The 24,505-nt window shown below is 58.6% G+C and overlaps 1 protein-coding gene across 2 annotated transcripts in view; it reads right to left on the bottom strand.

The window, feature by feature from the left end:
• Positions 1-985: 985 nt before the first annotated feature.
• Positions 986-24,505, bottom strand: part of PRKCB (protein kinase C beta) — a 273,228-nt gene continuing 249,708 nt past the window's right edge. The window contains exon 17 of one of the 2 annotated variants that reach the window (XM_087815849.1): positions 986-1,558. In XM_087815849.1, coding sequence (XP_087671975.1) covers positions 1,406-1,558 — 153 coding nt within the window. In that variant the 3' untranslated portion in view covers positions 986-1,405. Of the gene's footprint in view, positions 1,559-6,446; positions 7,449-24,505 lie in introns of those variants that run through there. The other variant, XM_087815848.1, reaches the window with a different exon arrangement.

The raw sequence follows: 24,505 nt of genomic DNA, 5'->3' as shown, positions 1-24,505 counted from the left end.
CCTTGAACAGGGAGGAGAGGGCACATGCCCCATTTTTTGTTGTTGTTTTTGTTTCTTTGTTACAGATGCTAAGTTAGGAGAAAAGAGTGGAACGTAAGTAGCTTTACAAGCAGAAAAGCGGTGTCCCTATGCTGACAGCAGCCTTCTTGCTGACTCTGCCAGGGCTGGAGTGAAATCTTTCTTGTCTGCTTCGTGCTTGAGGATTTAACACACACAAACCACACCAGCTGGGCGGCTGAGCACGTACTCTGATTATGGGCCCAGGAAAATACTGAGGTCACCAAGCTTTTGACTCCCACATGCCTCAGCCTCAGGTGGCTGCGGAAGCCAGGCCGGTGGAGGAAAAGTGCAGACCACAGGGCACGGCGGAGGCTGCGGTGAAACGAGAGCACACATTGCTCTTAAAGGAGGCAGCCGTGCCCTGGCCAGTGTGGCCCCGTGGTCAGAGCCTGGGCCTGGGCACCGAAGGGTCGTGGGTTCCACTGCCGGTCAAGGGCACGCATCTCAGTTGCAGGTTCGGTCCCCGGCCCTGGTTGGGGCGGGTGTGGGAGGCAACCGATCGATGTCTCTCTCTCAAATCGATGTTTCTCTCTTTCTCTCCCTCCCCCTCCTTCCCTCCCTTCCGCTCCCTCTAAAAAGCAACAGAAAAAAGATCCTCATGTGCAGATTAACAACAAGAGAGAGACAGCCATGATGCAGTTCTGTCAAATTATTTCCACATCGGAACCAAGGCCCAGTCTTCAGATTTTTCTTAAAGTGAATCTGAAACCCCAGAACTTTAAATAAAAGATCCAATTTTTTTAAAAGTGGTGACAGTGATGTCAATTAAACAAATTTTGTGCATGTGAAACAAAGCTCATCTCCTGGCCACATCAGCCTACGGCTGTCCAGTTTGTAGCCTCTGTACCGGAGTCTATTTAAAAGCAGACACGTGAACAACAGAGTTTGCATATATTAACTCAGTTTAATCATATCAATTCTTAAACAAAAAATTTCCTCCAAGAGACAATAGTTCACAGTAACTGCAAAGCTTACTCACAATTTTTAGAAACACCAGTCATGCTCAGCATTCAAAGAAGATATTGTAGAATAACCGTAAAAACTTTTACCAGGAACATCAGCTTCTGACTTTAAAAATTACAAATACCGAAGCATTTTGGTATCAGACAGTAGATTTGACATCGTCTGATCATCGGATGAGTTTCTGGAAGTTTGGAAAATGGTTCCTTTACACTTGGGTAAAGCGCTTACTCTAAACTAAACATTTTCAAATGTAGAAAACAAACTAGCAGGCTACACATACAAAGGGGCCTCTCGGACAAGCTCCCCGCGCACCACGGATCCTGGAAGACTAGGAGGGACACACAGGGGCCTGAAGCCCGGGCGCGGCCACGGGGCGCAGTCACTACACGTTAATGACAAACTCTGGGTTAGTGTAGGAGAAGCCAGCAAATTCATTTTGGTCCAAGTTCATGATGAAGAGTTTGTCAGTGGGCGTGAGCTCCACAGGCTGTCTGGTGAACTCTTTGTCGAAGTTGGAGGTGTCCCGCTTGTCTCTCTGCCAAACGGAAAGCACACACGTTAACACAGCACAGGAGCAGGCGTGACCGCGCCGAGCCGGTGGCCGGGAGCCCACGGACTCACGGGCCGCGGAGGGCCCGCTGGCGGTGCAGCACTGCAGGGCCCGTGCCGCCCCGGCTTTCACTTCACGTCCTACGTTGGCTTCGGGAGAGAAAGTGTGGTGGACATTTTCTAAGAAAGGAAACGAGACACTGACTTTCTTTCAGGACTCTCATCAAGCGTGGAGGGGGCTCTGTTTTCTTTCTGAGCCGGGAGCTACTTCCCACCCTGCGTAACGTCATGGTCAGCCACTGGGCAGGGTGTCCCGGAGCAAACCACCCGGAGCGGCCCCTGGGCTAGGACGACCCCTGATTTAAGGAGAACAGCTGCCCGCCTGCTCAGCTCCCCCACGGCAGAGCGGCCTGTGGGGAAATGAGGTCGCTGCTTAATGAAAGGAGCTGACCAGGTGCACCCCACGCGCCCTGGGGCGACCCGGGCCTTCAAGGGAAGCTCGAAGCCACCCAGACTGGACCGCAGGCCTCACAGCCAGGGGGCCTCCCCAAGGGTGACTGCAGCAAGTGTCTAGGGGCAGCCTTAAAACAAGCAAACACAGTTCTGTTTCCTAGGGAAGCTGGCATCTGTTGGCGGTGGGGGGCAGCAGGTTTTACCAGGAAAGAGTGCGGGCTGGTAAAAACTCCTCCCGTCCTCACGACCCGCGGGGCAGGGAGAGCGGGGTCCTCAACCCCGACCCGGGTGAGAGAACAGGCTCGGAAGGCGCAGTGACTTGCCCACGATCCCACAGTGGGTTGATGGCTTTTACCTGACCACGCTGCTCGCGATATGTCTCATCTCAGCCCCTCTGAGTGGGGAACAAGCCCGAGGACAACCCAGGCTGACGCCTGGGACTCGCTGGTGCTGGGCAGGCCGCCTGCCCGAAGCCTGACTGTGAAGGGGGCGGGTCAGGGAGGACCGGCTGCCTCGCCGTCGCTGGCCAACCACCACCCAGGTTTTAGGCTCACTGGCTGATAAGCGCTTCTCATCACTGGGCTCACTCCCTGTTGCAAAAGACCCTCTCACAAAGATCCCTTCCTCCTGGCCGCTCCCCGGAGATGGATAAACCGCTCCGCGGAGCGCTCTGCTTCCTCGTGTGCACGTGGGGGGACGGGGTGAGTGGGGCATCGGGGTGCACGTCCTGCTTCCTCGTGTGCACGCGGGGGGAAGGGGTGAGTGGGGCATCGGGGTGCACGTCCTGCTTCCTCGTGTGCACGCGGGGGGATGGGGTGAGTGGGGCATCGGGGTGCACGTCCTGCTTCCTCGTGTGCACGCGGGGGGACGGGGTGAGTGGGGCATCGGGGTGCACGTCCTGCTTCCTCGTGTGCACGTGGGGGGACGGGGTGAGTGGGGCATCGGGGTGCAGGTCAGTGAGTGGCGGGAGTGGCGTGGCCGGGCTGCCCGCGGAGCTGTGCCGGTGGCGGGCGTCTCCCACTCCGCTCCCCAGCTCGGCCTCGCCCTGCGCTGGCCAGGCACTGCCTGTGCTGCCACGTGTGCCCAGGGGGTCGCCCGAAGGCACCTCTCCCTTTAGCACTGCCAGTGCTTGCCTCTCTGGACCCCACCGCCAAGCCGGGCACCCCTAATGACCTGCGGGGCCCGGCGGCTGTTGCACGGCCCGTCTGCGGGAGGGCAGGGTCCTGCGCTTCGCCGCTGCGCTCCGGGTGCGGGAGCCCCGCCCGGCACACAGCAAGCTGCCGCCCGGCTGCTGAGCGGCTGCTGGGTGAGCGCATCGTGAGCGAGGACCTGGGGATGAGCTCTCTTCTCCCTGCTGACAGCTGCTCCCGAGCCAGGGGCTTCGCTTTATAGCAGCACACTGGGACTTGTGGCCACTGACCTGGGTCTCTCAGCGGGGCCACTGTCCTTTCTGAGTCCCAGGGTGGACTGACCTGTATCAGGCGCCTCCGAGGTCTGAGTTCTGTGGGCATGTGTGGGTCCCGCATATCTCGGGCTGGAAGGCAGGCGGCTGCCTCCTTGCAGGTCCCCCCGGTACCGCTGGCCCCAGGTGCCCTTCCCTGCCTCCGGGCTCCCAGCACCCGGCTTTGAAAGCCCTTCCCCTCCTGTGCTGGTGATGACCCACGCTTCAGACAGCCACATGGTCCAAACAGGACTTTGTCCCATGGGCAGATCCCCTCAGACAGTGCCCTGAATTTTACCCTAGAAACTGGAAGAGAAAGGGCATCGCTGTCGGGATGACTCCTCTCTGAGTGGACAGTTTTGGAAGCCACACGAGGACAGTCTCGCTCATCAAGGAGGGCCACCGATTCCACTGGCCCGCTTTAGTTTCCCAGGAAGGGCACTGCGATCACGGTGCCACCCTCTCTTAGGAGGGGGCAGGTCTCAGAAATGAAGGAAGGTCTTGGACCCTGGCAGACAATTCGCCATGGCTCGAATGTTTAGGTTTCTTTGGACTTTCTTACTTGGTTTTGCATTCTCCCCTAATTTTAGTTCTTTTGGAAAATCTCCGGCTGTCACCTGGAGGCACCGGGCCGTGTGAAGCCAGGGGCATCGTGCGGGAAGGAGAGTGTCCCCCGGGGTAGGAAGGGACTCAGTGAGTCCCCGGAGGTGAGACTCGGACTCAGAACGAGCTGTACGCCTGGCCCTGTCCACACGGTGTCTGTCTCTGCTCAAGCCCCGGGGACTCCATGTCCGGTGTCAGCACGGAGACAGTGCCACTGGCCTTGCGGAAGGAAACCCGCCCAGCTGCCGCCCTGCCCGCCCCTGCCCAGCGCGCCGCGGGGCTGTCCCAGAAACCCCGCTCCTCCAGCTCAGGCTGCGGTCTACGGAGAGCCGAGCCCGGCGACGGTGAGGACTTTTCCTTTCTTGCGAGAAGCCTACCCCGCTGAGCCGGAGACTAGTCATGTTTCGATCACAGCGTGCTCTCAGTCACTTGTGCCAAGGCCGCCCTCCTGGATGGCGTCGCGATGCTGTGCCCCTGGCACCCCGCGTAGGCCTGGCTCCCAGCCGGGCTCAGTAAATGACGGCTGGGTGAGGAGTGGGGGGCAGGAGACACGCACGGTGGGAAAAATGAACGAACCTCTTTCTTCCTGGACAAACGTGCACAGTATCCCCCAGAGATGACATACGTGGAAAGCTCGGCTTCCGTCTCCTCTGCGCGAGGTGTTGACAGGAAGGGGCACCGCGGGCTCTGACCGTGGTCCTGCCCTCCACAGCCCCCTGCCCGGCTCGGCGAGGGGTTAGGCCAACAGAGCCTTGGGCTTGAGTCCGTATTTCTGCAAACTATCGAACTTTTGGAAATAATGGCAGCAATTTGGGAAATGTAGAGCACAGTGTATATACACAGTATTTTCTTCCTGTCTATCTATCATCTATCATCTATCTATCAACTATCTATCTATCTATCTATCTATCTATCTATCTATCTATCTATCTATCTATCTATCTATCATCTATCTATCTATCTCTATCATCTGCCTCCCTACCTCTCTAGCTAGCGACGTTGGTCTCTAACCTTGTCTCGGATCACTTGTCAGCCGCCCAATGTTCCCCATGGTTTCTTCCTTCCTGAGAACACATCCAGCGAAAGGCCTGGTAACCCAACAGCCATCCGAAGGACCTCAGCTAAGCTGCCTGTTGGTGGGCACTGCTCAGATGCCAGTTTAGAGCAGAAAGGGTCTTGTGCTGAGTGGCAGGAGCCCGGCTGCATCCCCAGTGGCTGACCGTGGGCAAGTCACTTCCTCCCTGCAGGTGCCAGTCTCCCCAGCACTAAGCGAGGGGTTCTGCCCCAGTGTCCCTCCTTCGCCAACCTCCTAAGCCATCCGTCTGGGACCCGTTTGCTCTCCCCAGGGCCTGGGTCACTGCCACAGGGCAGCAGCAGGGGTGGTCTCAAAGCTGGCGGCAAGCAGCCGCGAGGGCATGAAGGATGAGTGGCAAGGACCCAAAGCGTGGTTCTCCTAAGACGAGAAGTCCCGCTTCAGGGGCACCGCCAAGCTTTCCAGGTCCCGGGTGGCCTCTCGGAAGCCCCAGAGCTTCCGGAAATCACCGAGCTTGTGCTGAGGATTCTCCTTAGGCCTGAGAATGGCGCAGGCAGGAGACAAGGATGGGGGACCACTGCCGTCCTCACCTGTTTACAAAAAAACGGGGTTTCTCCCACCCAAGGGCTGTCCTTAGGCCTCTGGGACCTCACCAAGGTGCTCGCTACCCAAGGGCTATCCTTAGGCCTCTGGGACCTCACCAAGCTGCTCGCTACAAAGGACATTTAAGCCACGCTGGAGGAGTAGTGATTTTGATGAGACAGTCAAGAGCCCCGGCCACGCCCGTAGCTGGCGCCCAGTGTGGGCTGTGGCTCTGATATCACTGGGGGCCCCTGGCTAGCCCGCCCGGCCCCGTACAGGCCCCCGGGAGTCCTCGATCAGTCCTCAGCCTCGCCTCTCTGGCGGGCTGAACGCGGGCTGAGATTAAGCTCCGGGTGCAGCTCCTTCTGCCCCAAAGCCTCGGGGGCGCCCTGTAGTCGGACCACGTTTCTCAGAGAGCCATTTCCTTGAAACAGTGTTTCCTCTCCTCCTGTTTTTACTATCGTATCTCGATGCTAGAAAAAAAATGGCACGTAACACATCCGGATACAAATGAACATTTCCACAAACATCTTGCAAAACAACATCAGAGAGCAGAGTACAACTGTCTGTCTGGAGAAACAGTGTCATCCTCAGACGCCTGAGTCGCTTCCCAAAAACCCGCACAGCCAGCCAGGCCCGGGCGCAGCCGGCGCCAGGCCCCAGAGCAGTCTGCTTGGAAAATCAGTCAGTCACTGTGGTTAGGACATGTGGACACATATTTCAAAGCATGTAGTAACAAAGTATTTTTTTTGTTTTTTTTTTGTTGTTTTTTTTTTGCATTTGAACAACAACAGAAATAAAATCCCAAAGCAAATAAAGTTTGAAATGGAATGTAAAATCAAGGTCCTTTGGGACCTTGCTAGAGTGACCATGTCTCTCCAGGAAGTGGTGCCAAATGCCCTCCCCAAGTAGTTTGGGGGTGAAGGTGGCCGGGATGCAGGGGACCAAAGGTCACGGCTGTGAGGCAGCACCCAAGCTGGTTGCCTTTTGACTCCTCGAGGTGCTTTTAGATTGAAACTACGTAAAAGTGCAGTTTTGGAATTTTGAAAGGGCTCAGATAATCTTCTTAACTTTGAATTAAAAAAAAAAACAAATAAAATTTTATTTTTAGCACTTTCTTTTCAAAGTTCACAGTGCCTCCAGGCCAGGCAGAACGGAGGGCTCCCTCTCGGTCAAAGCAGCCACACACTGGGTGCCAGCCACGCTCCGGGGTGGGAGTGAAGGGGCACCGCCAGCATCCAATTCCCCGCTCCCTGGCACAGGGTCTGGATTGGATGGCTGGAGTGGGAGATGTATAAAAATGGCCATGCGGGGAAAAAGGAAAAGCAGGCATTTTCTGTCCCCACGGATCAACTTAACGGACATGGCAGAGAACGTAAGTCGTGAGAGGACGTGGATCACGTGTGTTACGAGCGGCACCTGCATAACCCCATTCGGAGAGATGCTCCAAACTACCGAGGACATTTGGGGCCTGGAACATGGTCACTCTAGTCTCATCAGCAAATAAACATGGATGCAACTTTGCAATGAAAAATAAAAAAATGTCACCACAATAGCCGTCGAGCTGGAATGACAGAAACGAAGGACGGAGGTCTACACAGCTACTTAGCTCTTGACTTCAGGTTTTAAAAATTCAGAGTTAACAAAGGAAAATCCTTCGAATTCTGACTGGTCAATATTCCTGATGACTTCCTGGTCGGGAGGTGTTAGGACTGGTGGATGGCGGGTGAAAAACCGGTCGAAGTTTTCAGCATTTCGCCCACACTATGAGAGGGGAGAAAAGAACTTGAGGTGGGTGGAAACAAAACAAAACAGGAAAAACAGAGCTGGGTGTGGTTTCCTCCATCCCTTCCCTTTCGCCGCCTCAGAGCGGCTGCTTCAGTGACCGGAAATGAGAGCAACATCAAATGCCAAGTTCTCCTGACCTCTGGTAATGCCCTCGGGCTCCCGACCTTCAGTTTCTGTAGCTCGTGAGCTGCCCGGGGTCCCGGGCAGTCAGGAGCTGTGGGCAGAAGCGTGAGATGGTGGGCGGGTGGCACGTGGCACGTGCCCGGCCCCGACTCGGCCAGGCCCTCTGCCGGAAGAGGTGAGCTACGGCGCCGGAGATGTTTCATGTAGCAAACGATGCAAAGTAATGACCCGCTTACCGCACCTGGGAGATTCACTGTTTAGCAAATAACGAGTCCCTCAAAGTGCTGCCCGTGGCTCCCCATCAGGAACGACTGGCGCTTGCTAGCTCAGCGGATACGGGTTTGCCAACTGCAGTCCCTGGAGAAAGATCCCAAGCGCTGGGCGTGGTGCCTACAACGCCTGGGCCCCCGGGCCTGCGCGGCTGGGCGAGGTGCTGGCCTCCGATTATGAGGTGCGGGAGGCGAGCCCCCACTCTCTCCACACGGGGAGGAAGGTCCTGGATGGCACACAAACCAGAGCTCTCCCCATTTCTCCCCGCCCCGGGGTCCTTGTACGTGAAAAGGTCCCGGTCCGAGGCAGTTACGACACGCGTGTGTGCATGTGCCATGTGTACACTCGAGCGTGAGCACACACGGGCACGTGCTGGTTCCCACCTCACGAGACGGACAAGTCACCAAGTCAGTGCCCGCTGCTCTCCGGCAGCAAAGCCCGTCTGCAGCCCCCGGCCTGCGGGAGGCAGCCGACAGCTAACACAGACCACGCCAGGGGCCCCGGGCTCTCTTCACACGCACTGTCCTAGTTATTCCCCCAACGACCCCACAAGAGGGTTTACTGCCATCCTACGGGACAGATGAGGAAACTGAGGCCAGAAGTCTGGGTCGTCTGCTCAAGGCCACGCAGCTAACGAGCAGAGCCCGGCGTGGGCCAGGCCTGCCGGGCGCCGGAGCCCGAGCTCCCAGGGACGGCTGGCGGTGGGTGAGTTACTGAAGGGGGGGGCAGGGAGGCGAGGGGGGGCGCTGAGGTCTCTGTTTGAATGAGACACAGGAAGTGGGGACGTTCAGAAGGAGGGTGCCGTCCGTTTGGGACCAGGTGCCCGTGGGCACCGGTGAGATTCTAGGGGACGACCTGAGGGAGTGAGAAGCACAGGCTCCGGACCTCAGGAGAGCGGTCGGCGAAAATTTAAAAGATGAAATATGGAGGGGGCGAGAGAGACAGTAATAACAGGAATCAAAACCCTGAGCAGTTGCCAGGCCGCCGACACCTGGCGCCCGCTGGGTGTTTCGCACACGGTACCTTTTAATCCACGTAACCGCCCTGCCAGGGAGGTGTCTGGCTCGCGTGGGTCCAGGGGAGGAACTGCCCGAAACTTAGAGGGTAAAAGCGGGACCAGGAGAACATCGGACAAGCTGGGGACCGAGAGGAATGAAGAAAGGGCACTGCGGCCGCAGAAGTCTCTCCAAGAGGCAGGGGGAGGCCCCGGAATGGCCCTGCGCTGGCAACAGGGAGGAGCCGCTGAGAGGGCGCCAGCCGCGGCCCACTGGGCTGGCAAACGGGGGAAGCCGAGGAAGCGAGGGAGAGCCAGCCCCCCTTGCAAGCTCTGAGTCACGGGGGCAGAGGCCCAGGGTGCGTGCGCAGGGGACCGCTCTCAGGCAGCCTCGGCCCCGGCCGGGTTTGGGAAGAGGAAGCCCGTGCAGACACGGGTTCGAATCCGGGCATCAGCGCTGCTGGCCGTGAGACTCCAGGTACGTTCTTTAGAGTCTCTTTTGTGAACCAGGACAACTCTCATCCTCTTACGGGGGTGTGAGGACCGCGGGAGACAACGCCTGTGCCTCGTACAGTGCCGGGTACCCAGGCGCGTGCTCGACGCATCCCAGCCACGAGCCTCCCCGAGTCCCCACTTTCTTGTCCCCACCACAAATCCCTCGACGGCACATGCTTCCTACACCGGGGCGTTCAGGATGTTTAGGTTTTTAATACTGAGGAAACAGTCTTGCATTTTTAAAAGGCCTGTGTCAGACGTAGAGAAATGTATTTGCTATTTCAAGCTAAATTGTTTCAGCTTTTCATATCTTGGCTTCAGGTCTCAGAAAATAAGTGACCCCTGCCCCAGCCACACGACCAAGACTTGGAGCGTAACAGACAGTCTGCTGGCCAGTGGGGGAGACGCCCACAAGAGGACGCCCTCAGGTGGGCGCCCGGTGGGCAGGACTGCTGTCCAGACGCTTTCTTTATTCATTTTCTCACTCAGGAAATGTTTATTACCTACTGTGTGCTGACAGTAAATTATACAAAACCCATGCCTTGTGGATCTTACATTCTACTGGGGGAAAAGGCACCAAAACCAAGTAAAAATGTAACTGTGAATGTAAATATATGTTCCAATGCTGGAAAGAGGTGACACGGAAAATCAAGCTGGGCCTAGGAGCGAAGACAATGCCATTTTCGACACAGCAGTCAGCTCCAGGACGTGAGCTGCGCGAGCCCCCGGGAGGCGGGGGGGCACCTGCACGTCTGGAGGAAAGCATCCCAGGCAGAAGGAACTGCAGGTGCAAAGGCCCTGAGGCAGGAGTTCACATGGCGTAGTCACCACACCGCAACGCGGCCAGCGTGGCCACAGTGGCCCAGGCAGAGCGGGGTCGGAGAGGGCGTCACGGACCCTGCTGGCCACGTGAGGACAGGGTTTTCACGCTGCTAGAGAATGCCGAGCGCTGCGTGGCACGTACTGACTCATGCTTCAGCAGGCCCACGGGGGCTGAGCACAGAGCAGACCAATGGGTGGGGCAGCGAGGCGGTCGAGGGCGGTGCTGCAACAATGCGGCAAGAGATGCGGGTGGCTGGGGAAGGGGGCGCTGGGGTGGGGGATGCACTGGGAATGGGCGTTCACGAGGTCTGCTGACGGGTCGGATGCGGGGTGTGAGAGGAAGCGAGGACCCGTCAGTGGCCCCAAGGCTTTTGGCCTGAGCTACTTGGTGAGTGGGGCACAGGAGGGCTGGAGAGTACTGGGGGGGGGCTGAGCATCGGTTTCATTTACGGTGACGTCTGAGAGCCCAGTGGAGAAGTGACGGACCGGGCGGGAGCCCCGGCGGCCGCGAGGGGACTGCAGCGGAGAGGGGCCACACCGACGGCAGGGGCTCCGGGAGGCAGGAGGCAGCTGCCCCGGTCCACAGGAGAGACGGACGGAGAGGCTGGGAAGGGGTGGGGCGGAGGGGCGCAGATGCCGAGGCGGGGCGCAGATGCCGGGGCAGGACGCAGGGTACACGCAGGCAGGCCTGCAGGCGGTTCTCTCTGGCCTGGGTGTTGGGACCCGACCAGCCAGTCTAGGAGCACGTTAACGAGACAGAGTCTCCAGGGGCCATTTTTCTCTAAAACCCATCAATTTCCCATCGACAGCAGAAGCGGCTGCTTTGCGGGGCCTCCCCAGAGGCTGTAACGGGAAACAGAAAACAGCGCCCCCCCACCTCAGAACAACACCTTCTCAGCCGGCGGGGGCAGGGGCACGCTGTCCCGGCTCAGGCAACTCACAGCCTCCCGCGTGTTGCTGTGTTTTCCAAAGGGCGCCGTGGCCGCCCGTCGGCCGCAGGAGCGCTCCCGACGCGGCGCCAGCCCTCGGAGGCTGGGCCTCGGCTCTGCGCCTGAGCGTCCTGGGAGCGCGGGCGGCCGGGGGGCCGGGTCTGACCACCCACCGGCTCCCGAGTCGGGCGGGTACTGCACCCTCTCCGAGCTACTCAAAGAAAACCCAGCCTCCCGACCACCCGGATCGCCGCTGGGCTCCTGAGGGCCGGGGCCAAACCAGCGGGCTGCTTAAACCCGACGGCGCCTCCTCCAGGCGGGGCGGGACGTGAGGGTTGTTGCACTGTGCCCCTGGCTTCAAGAACCCAGACAGTTCGAAACATGTGTCTGCGAGCTGTTACATGTGAGCTAACTTTTCTTCTTGGAGTCTTCCTAATTTGTTTCATTGTGTTAATAACAGCTCCGAGTCTAGCTGTCAAATGCGGAGTTGGCGCAGGCACAGCAGCCACGGGATCTTTCAGGCTCCAGCCCAGACATGTCACTTCTCTGGTCAGCAACGGCTCCCCATCGCCCAAGGCCCATGCCGCACAGCGTGGCTGGCAGACTGTTCAGGACCTGCCCTGGTCATCTGGGGCCGAGCCCCTCCGTGCCCAACCCCCGCCCACCTCCCGCCCTCACACGCCCTCCTCCAGCCGCCAGGAACTCCCAGCTCCTAGGGGCCCTGGGGGCCCTCTCCCCAGGCCTCTGCCCGGGCTGTCCCTTGGGCCGGGAGCGCTGGCCGTCTCCTAGGCACCCTCCCTGTCTCCAGCACAGGGTGCTTCCTCCAGGGGCCTTTCCTGGACCCTCCTCGGGACTCCCGGGTTTATCCATCAAGACACAGGATGGTCACCAAAGAGTTGTCAGAAGGGAAAAGAATTTAAATCAACTATAAACCAATAGGGAAAAGAGTTAAATAAATGATGTGTCTATTTGATGTATTACCGCACAAAACACTTTTAAACGTTAGAAGATGTGGAAGATTGAAAGGCTTCATCCCACAACTGCCAAGTGCACACGCTCCGTCCCCATTCTGTAAGGGGCGGACACAGGCGTGAGCGCCATGTCTGCATGCGTGTTGTGCACACGCTCACAGAGACCGGGAGACGCCCAGATAGTTTCATCTTCTGCTTTATCTTTTATGCTTGACTGTGTTTTTCAAATTTAAATAACAATCAGTTGGGGTTTTTTTTATTTTTTTTTGTAATAAGAGAAAAGCTATTTTAAATGAAGGAGCTAGAGCCATGGAAGAGCGAGGGGAAACAGAAATAAAGAGAATGGAGGTATTTAGCCAAATGGTTAAGGTCTGCCTGATGCTGCTAACGGGCTTCGTCTCAGTTAAAAACACTAAGGTCTCCCAAGTGGTTGCCCTCATGTGCATTTGGGGCCCCGGGGATGGTGATGAAGGCTGACCCTGAGGTTCTGTGATCTCCTGCCCGGCGGTGCACCGAGCGCCAGAAGTGCAGCAACATGTAAGGGGTCCCTGTCCTTGTCATCACGGAGCTTACGGTCTAGCGGAGGAGGCAGATGCACACCCAGCCGCTGCACAGGGGCAAGGACGCTAAGGAGGGCCAGGGGGACTTCCTGGAGGAGGCGGCGTCTAAGCTGAGTGGGATCAGAAGGAAGGACCCTGCTTCTTTGAAGGAGGGAAGGAAAGAGCCCAGGGGAGAAATGGAGGTGAGAAGAGGGCCGGGACTGGCCGAGGTGCTGAGGAAGGGTAAAGGCCTGTCCCACGCTGTTCGCTGCTCAACCGGCTTTGATAACGTGAGGCTAAGGGCACAGGCGGCTTCCCGCCCGCCTCCAGCAAGACAGGAACTGAAACTAGAAGGTCACATGGAACGATGGCCATGCCCAAGTCTCTCCTTTTCCTATGTGCCCACCCGGGAGCGCCAGGGCCCTGCGCATGCCTGGCAGCAGCTCTCCGCAGCAGGCAAGCGGCGGAGGAACTCGTCCGGCGAGAAGCGGCCGGCGGAGCACAGAGCTGCCCTCGCGTCTGTTCATTTTCAAAAGCCGTTCACGGACCAGGGCTTTTCTACGGAGCAGTCAGGCGGTGCTCGGTGTGGTCCGGCCTTGGCCAAGAGCAGAAAGAGGCAAGCCCCTGGTCGGGAAGAACGAAGGTCTCTCCAGGTGGGGGCACTGGTCCCGTGTCCACTCAGGAGGAGGCAAGAGGGGGTCCCTTGTGCTTGATAGCAGGTCTCATTTATTTCTTTAATGTTTCATTTAAAAATAACACGCAATGTTTGTTTCCCTCCAGCTCTCAGTCTAAATGCCACCCCCTCGGCGGCTGTGCTGATCACCCCCAAGTGGGCAGATGCCCATTCTCCCCGCTGCTGTCCGTCGGCGCATCCTGTCCATCTCCTTCACAGGGAACAACATCCAAGCACGCCAGCCTCGAAGCACAAGCTTCTCTGCTCACCTGTCTGTCGTCTCTGCTCCCACCTAGACGGCGAGCTCCGCAGGCCTGAAGCCCTCTGCTCCACCCACCGCGGCGTCCAGCCCTGCTTCAGGCCCTGCACGCGGCCGGCGGCCAGGACTGTCGGACGGTACCGGGTGCTGACCACCAGCCGGACACTGCGTAACGTGCCTCACAGGCGTCATCGCACGCGAGCACCCAACGGTCCCGGGGGACTGCGGTGGAGGAGGAACGGGTTTAGGGAGCTATGACCTGACCCAGATCTGACAACTGACCCGGGCCCTTCGGTCAGCATTCTGCATTTATTGCCCAAACGGGGAGCTGCCCAAAGCACCAAGGAAAATGACCGCCACGGCCCTGTGGTTCCGACAGCTGACATCCCCACGATGCGAACGTGGGTCTGGTCGGGACGGCTGCGCGAGCAGGTGGGCGGGTGCTCGTCACCTTTACCGCTCACCCTGCTTCAAAACCCAGATGAAACAAAGTAACCATTTCTCATGTCAGCAAAGTATCATCTCTTCCTTACCTCTTCACCGTTCATCCGAAACCCACCTCGCTGGCTCCAAATACACTAGCCCACAGCCAGTACTTACCTTTACCTGCCTGTGATTCTCTGGCGCTGACTCTCCCAGGTCTCTGAGGCGGGCCGAGCAAAAATGACGCCCACCGAACGGGTCGTTCGAGAAGTTAACCACGGTCAGGGTCCCACGGGGAAGAGCCAAGACTCGGAGTCCGGGCTGACTCCACAGACCGCGTCGCACTGCCTTGTGAATTATCTCTAATCGCGTGGCATGGACTGAAAGCCAAGTTGACCTGGGTACCAGTCTTGGCCCCATCAGTCCCGGCTACCCGCCTTAATCAAGTCAGCTAAGCCCCCTGAGCCACGTTTCCTGTCGCGGCAGAGGGACCGACTCCGCGGTGCGCAGTGAGGACGACCCGACGTGCACATAAACATCCGACAAGGTAACATCCCAGGGTATTACCGTGAAGTCCAGGCCCTCAGAACACACAACAGCCCTGGCTGGGTGGCTCAGCAGGCTGGAGCCCCGGGGTGGCGGGTTCAGTTCCCCGTCAGGGCGCACACCCAGGCCCGGGTTCGATCCAGGTCGGAGGGAGTACCGGAGGCAGCTGGCGGATGTTTCTCTCTCACATCAGTGTCTGTCTCTCTCTCTCCCAAGTCAATAAAAATGTAGCCTTGGCTGAAGATTAAAAAAATTTAAAAAAAAACAAAATCCTTTCCACCAAGGCTGGTGGGTGCGGGAAGGCCCTGTGCGGTGAAGCCGGGCCGGGGCTCCCCTAGCGCAGTGAGGGGAAGACGTGTGTCCAGGGCAGAGGGGCCCTTTCCGCTCCCTGGAAAGCCACTTCCGTCAGACTCACGTGCCACCTGGCAGTCGCGGTTTGTCACACCCTCGTTGGGTGTTTCTAAGAAACTGCACTTGTAAATAAACGAGAAAAAAGCTTTTTTCTCTCCCTTCCTGGGTCCTGGGCATCTCTCCCTCCAAAATCTACTGACATCGGAAGTCTCCGTGGAGCCAGTATTTCTACCAGGACTGGCTATGGAGGGAAAAGGGAAATGCGCGAGGCCGGGGCCGTAGGGGGCATGGAAGGAGGAAGGAGCCCGAATTTATGCCCTACAGACATACTCACACGTGAGGAGACGGGGCTATCGAGCCAATGAAGACGACCTCAAAGTGCTAATAAAAACAGGCGGCAGGCGGGGAGCGAGCGGGGGCTGTGCACGCCTGTGAACCCAGGCGCGCGGGGCGGGGCCTCTGCGCGGGCACAGCCGCTCCAGGTCACAGCAGGGCCGGGCGCAGGGGGTGGCCCGGGAAGGAGACCCCAGGAACCGAGCTAGGGGCCCGGTGGGGAGGCACTTAACTCCTCTGCATCGCTTTTGACGCTCCGTGGATGTTTGACTCTTTCGGGTTTTTTTAATGAGAGGAAAATCAGAGTACCCAATAAAATAGTGAGATCAAGAAAGACAGGACACGTCTACGCGAGACGGGCACTTAGAGGTCATTGCTGACTCAAGGAGAGAACTTTCAATGCTGGTGGGGGGAGAAGCCCGCGGCGCCGAGCAAGGAAAGAATGGTCGTAAGTAAGCGGGGGCAGCAAGACTCGCCGCTCTTTCAAAAGTGTGCACAAGACGGGGCAGTAGCCCAGTGGCAGGAAGGAGGGACCTGGGTCGAGGGAAGGGATTTTAAGAGGAGAAAGATGCAGGGGTGTGCGTGTTGCGGAGGGAGACCGGGAAGGCGGGGGGACATCTGCCGGTCTGGCCTACGCAGCAGGCGTCCCCCTTGTCTGGCAATCGCGCCTTTACGTTTCCTGGAGGACCCGGGACCCACTCCTCCTCTCAACACGTCTGGTCCCGACGGGTAGACCGGTCCTTTGGCAGGTGACCCGGCCTGGCCAGTGGGCACCTCCACCCCCGCACTGTGCTTTAGAGGTGCCATCTGCCCAGTGTCGTCCAGGGGGACTGAGTTCCAGGCTGCTGGGGTTTTAGGGAAAGGAAGCTCCTTTTGGCAGAGCTGCTAAGAGGACGGGATGAGTGTGGAGCTGCTCCGTGTCCTTGAAAACCTTCTGAGGAGGAACAAGGTCAACACAGAGGAAGCAACCCAAGGGGTACAGAGAGCCCGAATCTGGCCGTAACTGAACACTTTTTAAATGTGCTTGTTGTTTAGATGTCAGTTTGAATCAGGTTTCTATTTGCAACCTCAGGAGCTTTGGTTGAGGGAGAGAGAAGCTGCGGCACAGACGAGGCAGAGGAGACGGGCGGCTGGAGGCTCAGGAGGTGGGCGGGGAAGGCAAACATGAGGGGTGCACCGAGGGGCGGTGCAGCAGGCCGGCAGCCACCACCCGTGGGCACCCACTGGCCTTAATTTCTCCCATGACTTAGGAGACGGGCTCTTGGCGGAGACCCAGGGGACGGGACCCGTGACCGGAAAGCCTGTGTTTGTGGGCGCTCAGAGGTCACATTACCCGCCCGCCTTTACTCAGCTGCTGAACAGCGGAGCTGGTGTCTGAACCCCGGTTTCACTGGACTCTCCCTCCATCACATTCCACCTGACCCGGTCTCCCCGGTTCCATCCGCTCACCCCTCAAGTTCCCCCACGTCTGGCCAACAGCTTTCTGGGGCATTGTGGTAAGAATGACCCCTGGGCAGGGCTGACAGCGAATCCGAGAAGCTGACTTCAGGACTATTCCCTCGACGAGCCCCGTGGCCCAGGAAAGTTCAGACTCCGGTCTGGGCAGCTGAGCTCGGGGGACGTGGGAAGAAACATTGCAGAGGCCAAGAAAGGGGGCTTCGCAGGTAAGGACGTGGGAGTTTAAATGAAACTGGCACTCGGACTTACTGGCTGTGACCGGGGGCGAGCTACTTCACTCTCTGAGCCGGTCCCTCCGGAGTACAGGGGAGCTAACAACAGCAGCTCTCAGGGGCTACAGAGGGACCAGCAGAACAGGGTGAAACTGAACGATCTGGCAGGACAGCCGGTCGCTGGACTGTGATAAATGGGTGAATCCCTGCACCCATTACGTGGAGCGTCCGCTTTCTCGCTGGTGCTGCTCCCTGCCCTGTGCCGGTCACGCGGGCGTCTCCCGGCCGCCACCTGCTCGTCCGCAGAACGGGAGGTGGAATTCCACTCCTCAAGGCTCTTCCCGAGCTTCACTTCTGGGATGTTTCAGTGGTTACTGCCAGACATGCCCTGAGAGGTTCACACTCCCCCCGGCATGTGACCTTCCATTCAAAGAAGCCGGGGGACAGTTCAGTCAGGCACCCAGCACGTGACTTGGGAACCTCACAGGCCCGGAAACCCACCCATTCCAGCCACGGCAAGGGAGCCGGGTTTGATCGGCAGTTTCAATAGGGGCTCGTGGGCGAGTGGACGGATGGAGAGAAGTGGGCAGACTCTTGGCTATCTGTTAGTCAGCCTGCAAAGACAGCCTGTTGCCTGACTAAGATCTCTGCAACCCCACCCTCTGGATCACCAAAGGAACAAGCGGCGCCGAGCGGGAGATGTCCCCTCCCTACTGATGGGCCTGCCCTGAACGCCTCATTCTCGAGGCTGCGCCCCTGCTTCCAGAGGTTGTTCGATGCCTGCTGTCTTTCTCAGCCCCAAAATCAGAGCCTTAAGGAACGAGTGAGATTTGCATCTCTTGAAAGCCTGCCAGTGAATTATAAAAGGTGTGAATATGCTACTCACGGTTGGAAATATTTTAAAATAAATTAAAAATCATTTGAATTGTAAGAATACTTGGTCTTTTTCTGTTACATAACAGACGCCATTAGATGTGTGATCCTGGCTCCCTTGCAGCCCTGCAGTCACAACCTCACAGGGGCTCCAGGGGCTCTTCCCAGGACCCCCGGCAGCGTGAGTCCAGGGCTCAGGTCCCGACTCTGCCACCTGCCGCGGCCGACCGTGGGCGGAGCGCAGCCTCGCAGCTCCTGGCCCGTGTGCACGTGTGGTGACCACACCTGCCTCACGCCGGGCTCGTGGGAAGGAAACGAGGTAGGACCGGAAGGCACTTAAAACAGCGCCTGCCACAGACGAGAACTCGGTATTTCTGCCAATATGCCTGAAGAGCACAGATCTTGTGAGAATTATTTTCAATCCGTTTCCCCAAAGGTATTGTTCTCTTGAGCATTCGGGGGAGCCAGGCCCATCCTTCACTCAATCCTATGATGTAAAAGTGAGAGTCGTTTCCGAAGCCTTGGATTTGGAGTTTTAATAGCAAATGTACAAGGTTACACGCTGCGGTTCAGCTCGGGAGTGTCAGCACCTCCAGCACATTCAGACACACAGCGGCTCACACGTGGACAGGGCGCCGGGTCAGGAGGACGTGCGGACAGACGGCAGCTCATTAGAGCAGCGCTTGATGCCCCAGCCTCAGCGGCATAAACGGCGTTTTCAAGGACAGAATCACCCAGAAACCCATCCCGTGAGTGCACAGGAGTGCCACGCTGGAGGGACATGAAGTGCGAGCTGGAGGCGGCGGGTGGGCGCAGGGCTCTGCCCTCTCAGAGCGTAAGATCCCGAGGCTTTCCTCATGTTCTGGCGCCTCCGAGTCTCCCGGCCTCAGATAAAGTGAGGGAGAGAGGGACCTCAGGCGCAGGAGTGATGACGGGACCAGCCTATAGTGCCGGGGCCAGAGGGCGTGCGGCCTGACAGCCAGGCTGACCGTGATGGCAGGATGCAGGGACAAGAGCCCTCCCTAGCCTGTGCTCCTCGGCCCCGCCCAGAGGGGGTGTTTCAGAACAAGGAGCCACGTGTCCTCGAGAAGGCGCTGCGCACGCCCCCCCCACCCAGGGATTGCAAGGAAGCAGGCTGTCCTTGTCGCCTGCCCACTCCTCCCTCCCTCCCCAGGTGGCCCCGACTCTTCTCACTGTGAGCCCTGCAGCAGGTGTTGCAGACATGACTGGACTTCACTAAAGCAACTTACAGCAACGGACGACTGCCACCAGTCTCAGGCCTGTCAGTGGAAACACACGACGTCGGCCAGCATGTCATTCTGTGAGGCCACACAGCACCACACGCTACAAGTTCTCCCCAAACAGGCTCACCCGCGGTGGGCCTCAATGCACCCAGACTGCGGCACAGCCGGATTCTAGGACACCTCGGCCACAGCCCTCGGCGCCCAGCACCTGCCGCATTCTGTGGGCATCACTCGGGCAGGAGGAGGTACCACCTGCTGCAAACCTGCCCGTCCCGCACCCTGCAGGCAGCACTCTGACCTCCGGAGGCTCTCCCGACAACCCCTGCATCAGTTCGTCCGCTTTCCACCAGCACCCAGGCTTGACCACCACAGGTCTACTCGAGGGGCGGCTATGCGGGCAGACTCTCCATCCACTCCCTGTGGCCCAGGGGGTAAGGACAGAGTACCTACGGGGCGCCAGGAACTGGGCAGGGCTGGGAGGCCAAGACGAACACGCCCGAGGCTCTCTAGCAGCTCTGTCCTGTCCAAGCGCCTGGGGTATTGCAAGAGCCTCACAGCCGCCTCCAGTCTCACCCATGCATCTAAAGTCCGAGCTATCTTTAAAACCCAAAGTCAGAACCGGCTGTTTTCCTGTTCACAGCCCTCCAATGCCACAGCCCTCTGACGGCCATTCCTCTTAGCTGGAGTAGAAGCCAAAGACCCCACAGTGGCCTCGACCATCTGCCCCTTCATGGCCGCTCTGAGCTCATCTTCTTTAGTCTCTATCGACACTCAGCTTAGCCACCTGGGCTCTTGGATGTCCCTGAACGTGCCCGGTGAGCTCCTGCCCTGAGGCCTTCGCACCTGTTGCTACCACCTGAGCCCCGCCCCACCTCCCAGAGGTACGCAGGGCTCCCTCCCTCCCTCACCCTCTTCCCATCCTGGCTGACACGTCCCTTTCTCAGCGCGCTTTCCACCCACCCTGCTTAACCTGACCTCCCCCGGCCCAGCTCTCCCCAACCCCGTCCCTCCACAACGCTTACTGACTTCTAACATATTCTTTGGTTTCTATGTTTATTATTTCCCTGCTCCCTCTAAAATATAAGTTCCACCAGAGACTTTTACTGTATTTATTGCTATGTCTCCAGCACCCAGGCCAGCACCTAACCTCCATAAACACCGCCCACCACGCACTCAGCCACATACTCCGCCCTTCGGCTCACAAGCTAGCACCTCCCGCCAAGCACCTGAGACAACCCGCCGTGCTCCATGCATCGGCCCTCGTGCACCGGCACGGACATCTGAACTGAAGCCGTCATCCTTCAGCACAGCCCCCACCACACACACGGTGCACTGTCAACAACAGGATCTGCCCTCCAACTCCCAGCCGCCCCGCCCCGCAGAACCACCCTCCAGGACTGCGGCCAGCGGCATCCTCTCGCCCAGCGTCAGCCATGCGGGCTCGCGGGCTGGACCCCAGGCCAGGTGAACCCGAGTCCTCCTCTTAATCAGGCATCAGGGACGCATGTGCACAGACTCAGAAGCTCTGCTGGGCTCCGTCGTGGCCCCTGTGGCACTGGCCTGGGCAATGACACATGGCAGAAGTCACGGCCTTCTCCGTGCAGAATCCAAGCATCCATGCACCGCACCCCCGGGTCCTTCGCCGGCACCCAACCGGTACACACAGCACCCCCACAGGACGCCAGGGCAGATGCGGTTCAGCACCCACATCATGGCCCTGGTGAGTGGGGAGGAGGTGCCACAGCAGCCATTTCATTTGAGACACCGGCCCCGCCGCGCTTGAGAAAACACCGCCTCCACTTCCGAGCCCGCAGAGCCCCTCAGTGCCCAGCAGCCACGCTGGGCATCTCGGCCTGGAGCCAGGCACTACCTCGTGCGTTTACTCAGCAGAGCTGTTAAGTCTCTGTATGTGCTGAGCCTCATGGAAGGACCGTCACCATCCCTCAGTCTCGTCAAAAAGGCACACGTGACGTTGAACGAGGAATCGCCCCACACGCCATGAGCTTGCCGACAGGACGCTGGCGCAGGATCCCCCTCGAACCGAGGAGCCCCGAGAGGGCGGCGCTCCGCTCACTCCACCGCGGAAAGGGGCAAGGCCGGAGGGTGGGTGGCGGGAAGGGCTCTGCCGCCCGGGGTGGCTCTGCGTGGACAAGCCAGGAAGGAGAGCTGAGGCGGCGCAAGAGGGGAGGGCACAGGCTCGGCGTCATTCTGGGGCAGCAGGGAGCCGTGGGGGGCTTGAACCGAGAGAATGACACATCGGGTGCACATTACAGAAATTAGCCTGCACCCTGAAACAGCACTGAAGCGAGCATGTCCCAGCGCCGCGGGCGACACTGACAGCCCCTGGCCACCATGAAGGCAGCAGCGAGACAACTTAACATCGTTCTAATGAGCTGCAGTCACAGCGCCTCCACTGACGGTGAAACACTCGCTACGCCCACGGCTGCCTCGCCGCTTTCTACCTAACAGCGAGCGCAGGTGCGTGAATGCGTGCACCCCAGGAGGCGCGGGCTCTGCGGGCACTCGCCTGAGCCCCTCAGGAGGTGTGGGGAGGGGACGCGTGAAATCCTCAGGGGGCTCAGGCTGGCGTCCGATTCGTGAAAGGCAGGCGCTCAGGCTGCACCAGGTGAGCGGTGGCGCATCATTACCATTATTTCTAATTCAGTCTAAGGACGTCGAGGGCAGTGCCGTCCTCCCTCGGAGCTGGTGGGAGGACATCGGAAAGTACACAGCCGTCCAGTCACTGTACTTCGAAAGCCACTGTTAGGCCCACGCCAGGGAATTTAAGACACTGCTGGCTGAAAACCACATCAAGTGCACAGCCGGGGAAGGATCCTCTGGCCATCACTGGCTAGGGCAACGTTTTTATTGCCCATAAGAACAGCCGCCTTTCCCTTTCCAAGCACCTCCGTGAGCAGAGGCCGGGCTCGGCCTTCTGCAGTCATTGCTGCTTAGCAGGAACAGTCCACACAGCGGGCCAGGCAGGGCGGGCCCTGGCTGTAAACAAGGGGAACTAAGGGAGCTGGCCGAACGACAGCCCGACTGAGTCACCGCCCAGAGGCCTCACACAACAGTCATGGCCACTTATGGCTCATGGGAGGGTTTTATTTGGCCTGAATTGTGTTTAATTTTTAAAAATTTGCTGCCAATATATCACAAAATAGTGAGATTTCACATAAAAATCCTGATGAGGACAGAGTGGTGCAGTGCCTGGCTCCCCGCAGAGCAAACCTGGCCAGCCCAGTGCCTGGCTCACCAAAGGTGCCCAGAAAAAGGTAGCTGCTGTTGTCCCGGATAATATGGAAATACTGGCCCACAGAACCTTCCCACCGTCCAGCTGGGAATGAATACCCACTGAGCCCTTTAGCTAGCTTGTCGGCTCTCGGTCGGCCTGTCCCCCCACTCAGCCTCTGTCCCCCACGTCCTGGTCCCTCAGTTCCACTGCCTGCCTGGCCTCGTAGGCAGTGAGTCTGTGGCCTGTTCCTGGAAGCCACCGCCCCTCACGCAGACTGGGCGAGAAGCAGCATCTTTCTCTCGAGGAGATTTTTTCCTGGCCACACTCCTCCGGCCTCTGCCTGGCTCCCTGGCCTCAGCTTTTGTGCCACACTCAGCAGCATTGACAGCCGGAGCCTGCAGCAGACCCCATGGAGGCCCTGCCGCAGACTTGCTGGTGTCCCCAGGTGATGCTGATACTGCTGGTCGGGTGACCACACTCGGAAAACCACTGCTTACACCCACAGTCTGAAACCCAAAGTCACTGGGTCAGCAGGACTGACCCTGTGCCCCTCAGAGACGCTGTGCCCCTCAGAGACTCTGTGCCCCTCAGAGACGCTGTGCCCCTCAGAGACGCTGCACCGGGGACATTAAAAATCATTACCAGCTCTCCTGTACCACAACAGTCTTCTCGTGGGAAACCATCACTATAGCTGCTACAGAAGATGGAAAGGAGCAGAGGGGCCTGGCTCATCCGTCCACCGTCGCTAGATAGTCAAGAGGCTGCTTGTTGGACCCACTGTGTTAACTGAGAGTCAGACACTATTAGGAATATTGAGCTCAACCCTGTGTCCACACTTTAGATGGATGTTGATTACCTGGAGGACAACAGGCGCCTGGAGGTGACGTCATAGGGAACAAGCTGGCAGGTGTGTGTGTGGGGGGGGGGTTAGCCTGGAAATCCCAAGATTCGGCAGCTGAACACCAGCATCTGCAATGTCTGGAGGATGCTGTAGAGACAGAGGCTCTGGGGGACAGCGCAGGACCCAAGGGCGGCGGTTCTGGGAGGCTGATTTGATGTCAACATCTAAGTCCGCAGCAATTAGAAGGGCCACACAGGGGGACTGGCCGCCTAAGGGGCCGACCTCCTAAGACCAGGGAGCTCCCACGTGGAAACAGGGATGGGCAGGCCTGGGGAGATGGCAGGGTCACCGGGAGGCTTTGCCCCGGGCATTCCGGTGCCTCTCCCGGTCGGACCGTCTGGATCCTGGCTCCGGCACACTGGGCTGAGGGGCTGGGGCAGAGTCTCCATTTCCGCTGCTATTACCAGGAGTAGCAGGCTAACCCTCCCCCCCCACACACACACCTGAGGCTTAATCAGATGCTACCTGTGAAGTACTTAGTACGATTCCTGGCACAGAGTTAGTGGCCAAGAAATTAATAATAGTAACAATACAAACCTGTGCCATTATCATGGTCATTTTCTTCGCACCGAGTCCCTTATACCTTCCGGTTTCTATGACAATGTTAGGTTCACTTTGCAGCCTCAGTGGGCAGTTTTCGAACCTGGAATAGAGCCGCAATATCCTCCCAGCAGAACCCCTGGCCTGGTTATTTGGGAGCTGACAAGCCCTCCCTGCGGCGTCTCCGGGGACCGGGATGGGAGGTGGAGACCCTCATTCCCAGGTACAGAGGCCACCGCACCACTGGAGACCCTCATTCCCAGGTACAGAGGCCACCGCACCACTGGAGACCCTCATTCCCAGGTACAGAGGCCACCGTGCCATCGGAGACCCTCATTCCCAGGTACAGAGGCCACCGCGCCACCAGAGACCCTCATTCCCAGGTACAGAGGCCACTGTGCCACCGGAGACCCTCATTCCCAGGTACAGAGGCCACCGCGCCACCAGAGACCCTCATTCCCAGGTACAGAGGCCACTGTGCCACCGGAGACCCTCATTCCCAGGTACAGAGGCCACCGTGCCATCAGAGACCCTCATTCCCAGGTACAGAGGCCACCGCACCACTGGAGACCCTCATTCCCAGGTACAGAGGCCACCGCGCCATCGGAGACCCTCATTCCCAGGTACAGAGGCCACCGCGCCATCGGAGACCCTCATTCCCAGGTACAGAGGCCACCGCGCCATCGGAGACCCTCATTCCCAGGTACAGAGGCCACCGTGCCATCGGAGACCCTCATTCCCAGGTACAGAGGCCACCGTGCCATCGGAGACCCTCATTCCCAGGTACAGAGGCCACCGCGCCATCGGAGACCCTCATTCCCAGGTACAGAGGCCACCGTGCC

The sequence above is a fragment of the Miniopterus natalensis genome, chromosome 3 (assembly GCF_054644295.1).
Source record: "Miniopterus natalensis isolate mMinNat1 chromosome 3, mMinNat1.hap1, whole genome shotgun sequence".
Classification (NCBI taxonomy): domain Eukaryota; kingdom Metazoa; phylum Chordata; class Mammalia; order Chiroptera; family Miniopteridae; genus Miniopterus; species Miniopterus natalensis.
Note: the sequence above shows the minus strand (reverse complement) of the source record. Positions and strands in the feature narration are given on the sequence as shown.